This window comes from Gymnogyps californianus, chromosome 10 (assembly GCF_018139145.2).
Source record: "Gymnogyps californianus isolate 813 chromosome 10, ASM1813914v2, whole genome shotgun sequence".
Taxonomy (NCBI): domain Eukaryota; kingdom Metazoa; phylum Chordata; class Aves; order Accipitriformes; family Cathartidae; genus Gymnogyps; species Gymnogyps californianus.
This window is the reverse complement of record NC_059480.1, coordinates 20488753-20498716: the sequence shown is the minus strand read 5'-3', so window position 1 is coordinate 20498716 and position 9964 is coordinate 20488753. Positions and strand designations below refer to the sequence as shown.

General features: G+C 43.1%; 1 protein-coding gene across 2 annotated transcripts in view; it reads left to right on the top strand.

Moving 5' to 3' along the window:
- Window positions 1–1084: 1084 nt before the first annotated feature.
- Window positions 1085–9964, top strand: part of FXR1 (FMR1 autosomal homolog 1) — a 38572-nt gene continuing 29692 nt past the window's right edge. For both annotated transcript variants that reach the window (XM_050902796.1, XM_050902794.1), the window contains exon 1: window positions 1085–1141. In XM_050902796.1, the coding sequence (XP_050758753.1) occupies window positions 1091–1141 (51 nt within the window). In that variant the 5' untranslated portion in view covers window positions 1085–1090. The remainder of the gene's footprint in view (window positions 1142–9964) is intronic.

Genomic DNA, 9964 nt, shown 5'->3' with positions numbered 1-9964 from the left:
ACTCCTGTTCGTTTGGGGTTGACATCTAACAGGGAAGATCAGCAGAAAGGACATTTGAAAGTACTGTTACTGATATTGAAAGGTACTGCAAAAAATACATGCATTTGGCAAAGATACAGGCCTTTCATCAAGCTCTGCATGACTAAGCTTATGTGAGCATTGAGCTCATAGCAAAATTCGAGTCTGATTGTGTTGTGCGGGTCATCGAATAGCAAAGTCATTTTATAATTTTTTTTTTTTCTCTGCAGCAGTACACGGAGGAAGAAAGCACACCGTCTGCAACTGGGCGATTCCCCACTTTACGTCAGCGTGGCGGGCAGCCTCCCCAGGGGGCCGGGCCCGGGAGGAGGGGGCCGCTCGGTGTGGGACCAAGTGCAGGCGGCGGGGGTGCTCCCCGCCCCCAAAGCCAGGCCGGAGCACCGGGAGGGACGAAGAGAGCCGAGCAAAGAGAACGTGAAAGCAGGGTGTACCGGTGGATGACGGGCACCATCTTGATTGCACCGGGCGACAAGCCAGGCCGCCTGAGGCGGCTCGGGAACGGAAGGTGTCCCCTAAGGCCCGGCCTTTTGAATTCATTTTAAAAAAAAAAAAAAAAAAGCCACACCGCATTTTCCCTGCAGCACTGACTGCGGCCTGCACTGCCAGCGCCGCTACTTCCTCCATTACCACACGGCGGCCGCTCCCGCGGGCCCAGGGCGAGGCTGCCGGGCCACCTGCGCCTGAGGGCGGGCGGGAGGAGCGGGGGGCGGGCGCCGCAGCCCCCCCTCAGTCGCCGCGCCGGCCAGCTGCGGGCCGCGCGCGGCAGCCAGCCGCTCCCACTCCCGCGGACCGCGGCGGGGGGGGCGGGAAGGCAGCGGCCGGCAGCCCTTCCCGCAGGGAACGCCCCGCTCCGCAGGCTGTGAGGCCCCCCCCCTCCCGCTCGCGGTGTGGGCAGACCCACTGCGCGCCGCGGGGGGAGGAGGGGCGGGGCGGTGCCGGAGCGGCCCCCACCCCGCGGGGGGCGGGCGGAGGGGGAGGGGGAGCCCGCCAGCGCTCCCCCCCGTGGTGACAGTTTCTAGAAGCACGTCCCGGCGTCCTTTGCGCTCTCAACATGGAGGAGCTGACGGTGGAAGTGCGCGGCTCTAACGGGGCCTTCTACAAGGTACCGGCGCGGGGAGGGTGTGGCGGCGGGGCCGGCGCGGCGGGGCCGGCGCGGGGGGCGGCCGCCCGGTGGTTTCCGCGGCCGGCCGGAGGCGGGTGGCCGCTGGCGGCCGTGGGGGAGCCCCTGCGCCGGGCCGCGGAGGAGGGGAAGGTGAGGGGGGAAGGGCGTTGGGGGAAGGTGTCTGGGTGTGGTGGGGGCGGTGGTGGAGGGGGCTGCGGCGGGGAGGGGGGTGGTGGGGGCTGGCGTGAGGGGAGGGGGCCGGCGGGCGGCGGGGATGGAGCGGGGCGGCGGTGGCTTGGGAAGGTGGTGACGAGGCGGGCTGGTAAGGGCTTCTCTCAAGGGAGGTTAGTGTGTCGGAAAGGGGGAGCGCGGGGAGGGCGGGGGGGAGCAGATGCATAGCACGGGGATTTGCCTAGTCTTCATTTTGGAAAGGGTGGGTGGGCGGGCGTGGGGGGGGTATTTTTGGAAGAAGTAGGGGCTTTGGGTGGGATGGGTGAGCTGAGCCAAAAATAATAATTTAAAAAATATTTTAAATAATTCTTTAAAGATTTTGAGTTTATTTATGTCATCAGAAAGCTTCCTTCACCATCACCCTCCCTGGAATGTCAGGATGTTACAGGATCAATGCAAAATACTCTCAGCTGTTGCCCGTCAGTCATTTTCCCCTAAGCCTGGCTTCAGATGTTTAAGAATCCCAGCTCTTTTTATGGCAAGAGCCTTCTGTCTTCCTTTCCAGGAGGGGTGATTCCAGCCAGTATTGTGAGCACGCAGTGTAGCTATGTTCTGGGAGTATTTAATCTCAGGACTCTCTTTAGCTATTGTGCCTAACCGTATACACAGTGTGGTATTGCACATGCAATATTACACTGGGGGGGGTGGGGAGAGTATCCCTTTTTTTTTTTTTTTCTGAATTTCCTGTGTGCAGCTGTGGATTTGGCTTGGAAGTCATGTGTACAGTATGTAAAGGCAGTTGGTGTTTAAAGGATTGCAACCAGCTGACTTCAGGAGTTAGTTTTTTCAAGTGGCTGTCTATTAAAAGAGACAAATAGGAGATACTCTTATGAGGAAAGAATGTAATGGGGTAAGCTATATCCCCTTGGTAGGTAAGCCTCTTAAATTTTTACCAAAATCAGTAGATAGTAAATTTTGTAAATCGGATGCATTTTTAGTTGGACTTGAAATACCACACAGAAACCCACACCAGAATCGTTTGCATTTAGAACAGGATACTCCTAAATAGAATTGATTTTTTTTTTTTTTTTTTTTTTTTTCCCCTGCCCATTAGGAAGCCCAGAATTTGGAGACACTATTCTTAGCTTTCCATTTTCTACCTTGTGATCTCGGACAACTTTATAAACCATGGATTAGTTGTTTCTTCTGCTTAAGAGGAATGTGAGACTAATGGGAGTATTAGGAGGTGTACTGAATTCTTGGACTGAAGGGATCTGTGTGCACAGAATTTATTACAATAAGCCTGATTTAAAATCTGCAACGATGACGTCTCCTCATAAGTCAGTGAAAATTGTCAGGCTTGGATTAGCACCATCATGTGTTTTAGCCCTGTGAACAGTGACTAACAAAAGCCAAAGGTTTACTTAAAAATGGCATTAATGGCTTTCAGATCAATGAAATGGGAATTAAGTCCAGTGATGGCATCTTCATGGTGGATGAAATCAGGTTGGAGTGATTGGACCCGTAGTGACCAAAGCCCCAACTCAGAATAATCCACTGTTAATGTGGAGGGGAAAAAAACCCCACAGAACCCCCCAAAAAACCAAAACTGAATAAACCAAACTGAAACACAATTTCAAAAGATGATTCTTGTGAGCTAAATGCAGTGCAATGTGTGTGTCAGTGACTCCATTTTGTGAGTCTTACTGTTGAGGTAGGCAGATGTTATGCATGCATTTTGGAACTAAATAACACTACTAGTAACTTTCTGTTTAGTTTCTGAAGGAAAGGAGGGAGGCGTGTCAGTCTCATTTAGAAAGTATCCTGTTTTGGACACTGATAGCATTGATAATAGCATTTGTAGGATAGTGAGAATAGGCTCATCTTGCCTAAGCCCCATGTCACTGTATAGAAGATGGCAAAAATTTTCTGAAGAGAAAAGCAGAATTGTAAGATGGGATGAAATTTGAGGTTTGCCCTCAGAACAGTCTGAATTGAGATTCATTAGCACAGCGTACCTCCCGGTAAATGAGATGAGAAGGATCCTGCTATGCCAACAGAGATAAAAACCAAAATAATTATGTAAACAATTACATGACAGGATTTTTTTAATGAGTTGTTAATATGATCTGCAACTTAGCTGTAGTAGAACAAATGTAGTGATTAAATCTGTTGAAGCATTATAGTGGGGTTTTCAGTAGTTATTAGAGATATGACCATGGCAAACGATACTCTTTATAGGTTCTTTTGTCCCCCTAATAATTGTTCTTCATTTTAGCAAAATTCAATTTTAACAAGGAATTCTTTGTACGTGTAGTTGTATGTATACACTGTGGTTGCTATAAATTAGTAAGGAAAATTATGTTCTTTGTTAAAATACATGAAAAATCAAAATGTTTTTCATGATGCATAAATCAATGGATAGGAACTGTGGTTATGGTAGACACTCCAAGATAACTTTTTTATGCTCTGTCCTGTACAAAAAATACTATGATCTAAATTTAACCTTTTATTTACAAATCTCCAAACTAATTTATGCCTTTTTTTGTTTTGCTTTAAATAAGTAATATAATCTGGAGAACGAGACAGCATTTACCTTGTATTTTATCCCAGGTTCTCAACTAGCATACAGTAGAGCCAGTGTTTCGCCACTCCCTGCAGCTCAGAAGACTTTGCACATATCATAATATTGAGCACCCATTGTCTTTAGAGAACTGATGGCACTGATGGGGCTCAAAGTGGTCATGATCTTCTGAAAAAAGGTGATGTTTGTGTTCTGGAACAGGGAGGAGAATGGACAGGGTTGATGAACCCTACTAGTTAAGGGTTTGCATATATTACAGGTATGGTGAGGACTTCCTGAGAGCAGAACAGTTGATGCTTTCTAGGTGAGTGCTAGATTGCTGGTTAGTTTTTATCTTTGGGACATTAGAGTAGACTATTTTTTTTTAATGTGAAATGGCCAAAAATACCTGGATTTCTTTGGCCTCTAAGTGGGTTGGAGAGAGTGAAAGTTGAATACTCCCAGCCTCATCTTGGCCTGACTGCAGTGTTTTCAGGATGATGATTCTTTGTGTCATTAAGTAATTCACAGAATCACCGATGGTTGAGGCTGGCAGAAACTGTGGGAGGTTATCTGGTCCACACCTCTGCTCAGGCAGGGCCACGTAGAGCCAGTTGCCCAGGACCATGTCCAGACAGCTTTTCAATATCTCTGAGGATGAAGACTCCACAACCTCCCTGGAAAACCTGTGCCCATGCTCGGTCACCCTCACAGTAAAAAAAAAAGTGTTTCCTGACGTTCATAACAAACTCCCGTGTTTCAGTTTGTGCCCATTGCCTCTAGTCCTGCCAGTTGTGAAGGGTGTCTGTGCAGCTCTTGGCAAGAACAAGATGAAAGCTTCTGTTTTATCCAGTATCTCTGTCAGCCTGCGTATGCTCGCTTGTATGCAAATCAGAGCCCTGGTTCTGCACATTATTTATGAGTTCAGCTGTCAGCTTACATGAAATAGGTTGGGCCTTACAATAAAATGAGACCAAGGTACATAAATTGAACACCAGGTAACTTTCTCTACCTGAATCTTTCAGTGGCATCTGAATAACTCTGAAAGATTCGTTGTGTTCTTCACTGTAGGGACTTACGTGTGCTGAAAAACTGACTCTGGTGTGTTGCATGCCCTTGCGCTCTTTCTGTGCTAGAGCAGTAGCTGTTTAGATTATGCAAGAGCACGAAACAGATAAAAATGTGAATCAGAATGAAACTCAACCTTTAATTTACAGATTCTAAAGTGCTTCCTTCTTGGTCTGTTCCTCTTTCAAGAGGTGCAGTTGTTCTGGTAACAGGACTAACTAACTGAAGCACTGGTAGCAGAAGTTGGCATAGGCCTCAAGGTAGAGACTAGCCAAAATATTACTAAGGGAAAAAATGATGAAAGAGAAGTACACAGCATTTCTCCACATGTGCAGTGTCAAAATGTGATGAGCAGTTCCGTGTGAGAAAAAGTTGATGCATCAATAAAAAAATACAATGGCTTTTTAATTTTTCTTACAATTTTTAATTAGTGGCTTTGAAAACAACTCTTGTTCTTCTGAATGGTTTTTAGCTTGATGGTTATTAAAATAGGAAACTGTCATTAAGAGTGTAGCTTACACAGCTGTTCGTACCCAATTACTACACCAGGAAACACGGTAACTGGAATGACTTTTTTCTTTAAAAATCTCAACTGTCTTATGGTCAACATTTACCTATTATGTCTAGCCCTAATGGGTGGGAAATTTCAGACATTTTAAAGTTGCTACTGATCTCTTGAAAGTTGTGTAGTCTGGTGCAAGAACTATCTGTAGGCATTATTGCTGTTGATGAGCCATTTGCTTGACCCTTTTAGGCTGATAAAAGGGAGATGCCACAGGCATTGATTATTGATTGCTGATGTACATAATCAGTAGAGGGTGTCTTTCAGAAGTTTTGCCCTTTGGGAATGTGCGTGTGAAGAAAGCAGTATAAGTGATGTGAGTCATTTAGACTTTCATGAATAACTCTAAACCAGGGGATTCAGTGCTGAAGTTCTTGCATAACTGTCATAAGGACCCTTGAATTTACGTGTGGTAATTATGACTGAATGGAAATACGCAGTAGTGTCATAAGTTAAACTGTGGTTGCTAAAATGGATATAATAGTTCAGGATCTCTTTCTCACCTGATGCCTGCTTGTAACGTTTGTGTTTTCTGGCAAGCTAGATCTGCTTTCTTTTATCAATTCCTTGTATAAGCAGATGCAGCTAATCACTTCTAATGAAAATAATACTTTATGAAGTTCAGTCTTTTTTTGTCCAGTGATTTGATTATTTATAAGTTTCCTGTGTGTGCTTTGATTTTTTTTTTTTTAATTTAATTTTTTTCCTGGGAGGTCAGCATCAGATACATCTCTTAGTAGTAATTCTTTCATGTATTTGTTACATGAAACAGTTGTGTATGAATGTTAGTTAAAAATAGTAACAGTTCTTGCTTCTGAAAGGAGTGAAAGGATTGGTAATTGGATATAGACTTCTTGACCTTTATGTCACTGATTCAGAAACAGTCCATGGTACCAGATGCCAAAGCATTTACTGTTTGAAACTTGCTCAGCAGTGGGTAAGGTGATCTTAGTATAGTTTTCAGTGCGCAGCTATGTGTGACTGAAAAGCCAACGTAGTGGCTGTCCCTGGAAAGAATGTTTGCAGCTAAACTGACAGCACCTCATCTTTAGATTGGACCATCCTACTTGGGGGTCAGATAAGAAAGCAGGATGAAGAGGGAACTTGGATTGCATCTGTCTGTTATACAGATTTTGTGACTTTGCCTGGAACTGGATTTAAAAAAAAAGTGTATGTATATATACAGAGACATACAGTTCACTGTAAGGGCACCTCAGTAAGTCTTGATCCGTTTATGTTATCAGCAGGTGCTAATCCTAAATCCATGACCAAAACCCAGGTAAAAGGGAAAGAGAGTGTGTGTGTGTGTTATGAGATGAAGAAGTCTCAACTGTAGTGATTTTGGTGGCAAATGATCCGTTCATAGTTCCCTGTCCATTTGGTCATACTTAACACAGTATGGCCCTCTGTTAGATTTGCTGGATCTCTGATCCCGAACCTAGGCAAGAGTCCTACCGATATTGCCCCTTGTTTTACAGGTGCTAGTGTTGTGAGCCTGACTTCTGCCAAGTGAGTGGCAGAGGCAGGTCTGAACCAAAGTGCCTGGGGAGCCAGCATGACATTAATAGCTTGTAGTACAGTATAGTCTCCTGTCTGCCTCGTGAGCTGGGCTGCAGCAAGCAGGGCATACATGGACTTCCAGAGATCCAGCTCACAGCGTAAACTGAATGTGTGACACTAATATCTGGACAGTCCAAATCAGAGGTCTGGCAAGATGAAGTCACATCAATTTTTCTTCCCTTCCTGCCCTCTACAGTTTTGTATGTGGTGTAAAACACACGCAAATGTTATGTGTAAGCTTACTTGCTGGTAATACAAGTCATCCCTATGTGGTTTTGATGCCAGTATATTTATTGATGATGTGTTTGGTGGTCTCTTGTTAGCTCTGCCTCATCACCTCTGTTTAGAATGAGGATACATGGAATGATGTGTAAGGAACATAGACCATTTCAAACTTAGATATTGGCATTATCTATCTTAGGCAAGACAGCTAAATTAAATTTCAGTAATGGAGTACCTTGTTCATTTGAGCAAAAGTTAAGATGATGCATCATTACTTTATTTACGAGAAAATGTTTTTGATACAGTATCAGACATGACTAGTGCAAGCTTAGAGTACAAATCTATTTATATAGGTTACTTCACTGATAAAGAACTCCTTCAGAACTCTTAGTTGAAAGGATATTTACTTTTCTGTTTTATGTTCATCACGCCCTTTCTGAAGAAATCCTTGTGAATTTATAGGATTTAATATAACTCTTAATGTAAAAAAATCTGCTTTGTATTGCAAAATATCTTAATGTCACCATTTTTTTGTAACACGTTTTTTTAAATAAAAAATCTCTGGGCCTTTGGAATACTTCTTTTAAAATTACACTAAACCTCATCCTGACATGCATTAAATCTATTTCTCCGTTTTTATCTTGGAGTTGTAAGTGACAGCTGATAATGCTTATAGTAAAGGTCAGGGTTGTAGGTAGGAAAGTAGCATGCAGGAATTTTTACTTTCGACAAATGTTTTGATGATACTTTTGGCATGTTTCTTGGCAATAATGGAATAATTTCTTATAAAACTGTATTTAAAACCTATATTGAATTCTGATTATTTCTAGTTGTATTACAAATGAACCATGCAGTCTGTAATACCTCATAGACTGCTGTGCTTCAGTTACTGTACATGTGATTTCTTCCCCACAGCTGTAGAGAAATTGATAATAGTAGGAGGAATTGTACTTGGGATTTTTGACTTTTATGTTACTCCTTCACTGTTAGTCTTGTGTTTGTACACTTAGACTCTGATCAGACTTTTTTCAGGCCTCACAACAATAAAATTATTTAAATAATTATGTGATTTTGTTTAATGCGTTACATACGTCCATTTGCGACCTGAAGTGCATACCTGGTAAATGTTATATTTGATTTTGAGTGTTTCTCATATATAAATACTGTGGAGTGAGAGAGTTTGAGAATGCCAACTGAAAATGCTATTCGGATAATTTCAAGCAAGTTACTGCATACAATGTCTTGCTAGCCGTGAGTCTGCATTATATTCTCTTATGGGAAGAGCAGTGCACACGCTTTGAACTGAGACTTCCTTGTGTGAAGGAGTTCCTGAAACCCACATGGTTTTGTAAAATGTACAGACTCTTTGTTGGAATTTGTACTTTCGATTTTATTAGAAAGTGTTCAATGTTTCTGTTTATGCAGCTGACGTTTGTGCAGTGTCAGCTGTTAGTCTGTGGCTAATCATATCTTGACATTATTGTTCCACTTCAGCTTTCCCATACTTCAGCAGGATGTTAGCTTGAAAATCAGTTATGAATATTAAACCTGTCTGTACTGTTACACAGAAAGCCAGACTTTACCTAGTAATGGACTAATTGTCTGAAATTCTAGAAATTTAATGCCGTTGGGATTCCTTTTTTCCACTTTTGTCTTGTTAATGAAACCTGCAGCTAGTCAGTGAATTCAGGATTTTCTAAACTCTGCAAAGCATTACGTTCGCAATGTTTTTCAGGTGTTTTATGGTACCTGATTTTGAATCTCTCTTGATTCTGAAGTTCTGTTTTTTAACAAAGGAAAGATAACTGAATTCAGATCTGCAGAATAAATTTTTAGTTACTGTAGGCTGACCTTAGAAATGAAGTACATATTTGCCCCCGCCATGTTGAGTACTGTGAGAGCATGTAATAACATAAATGAGGTAAGGTTCAGCTATGAAATAAAGCAGCATAGTGAGGCAAAGACTAATATTGAATCCCAGACTCTTGGAACATAGATAAATGGCTGTCCATAGTAGGGAGTTAAATCTCTTTCTGTAATACTGCTTTCTGTTGATAAGTTGTCATTCGGCAGAATGTTGGACTGCGTGAACTTGGCACGCAGTGCTGTGACTTGGGTGTTTTGTCCCTGGATAGAGTTTGGATGAATTGTAGTAGATCAGCTCTCATTTCCTGCACTTTATGCTGTGTTAATTCATCCCCATGTTGGAGCACGTTTAAAGGGGACATTGGTAGCATAAATTTAGTAAAAGTTCTGCTTTACCTCTGTTAGCTAACACATACTTCAGGCAGTAAAATTTTGTATGCTCTTTGCATCTTTAAACAGACATGATGTCAGTATTCCTGTCCAGTTTACCTGTCCAGAAACTTCTTTGAAGCTGAAAGTCCCTTATTATGGGTGTATTTTATTGCTGGCTGTTTCAGTTGCTTACCTTTCAAAGAGGGAGATTTGCCTTCCGTCCCTTGCAGTAGCAGGATGGCCTTTGAAAGGGTTTATTTTATTAGGAACACACTAGGTGGCTCAATGAGGTGATTTCTGGTGACCTGCTTTGTTCAGGGTTACCAGTATGCTTTCTGCTAGAACCAGTCTTCCGTGTTGCTGGCAGATGGTTTTGAGTGAAGCTTAGGGAGCAGAAAAGCAGGTTTTGAGCAAATGCCTTCACAGCGTTGCCCGAGAA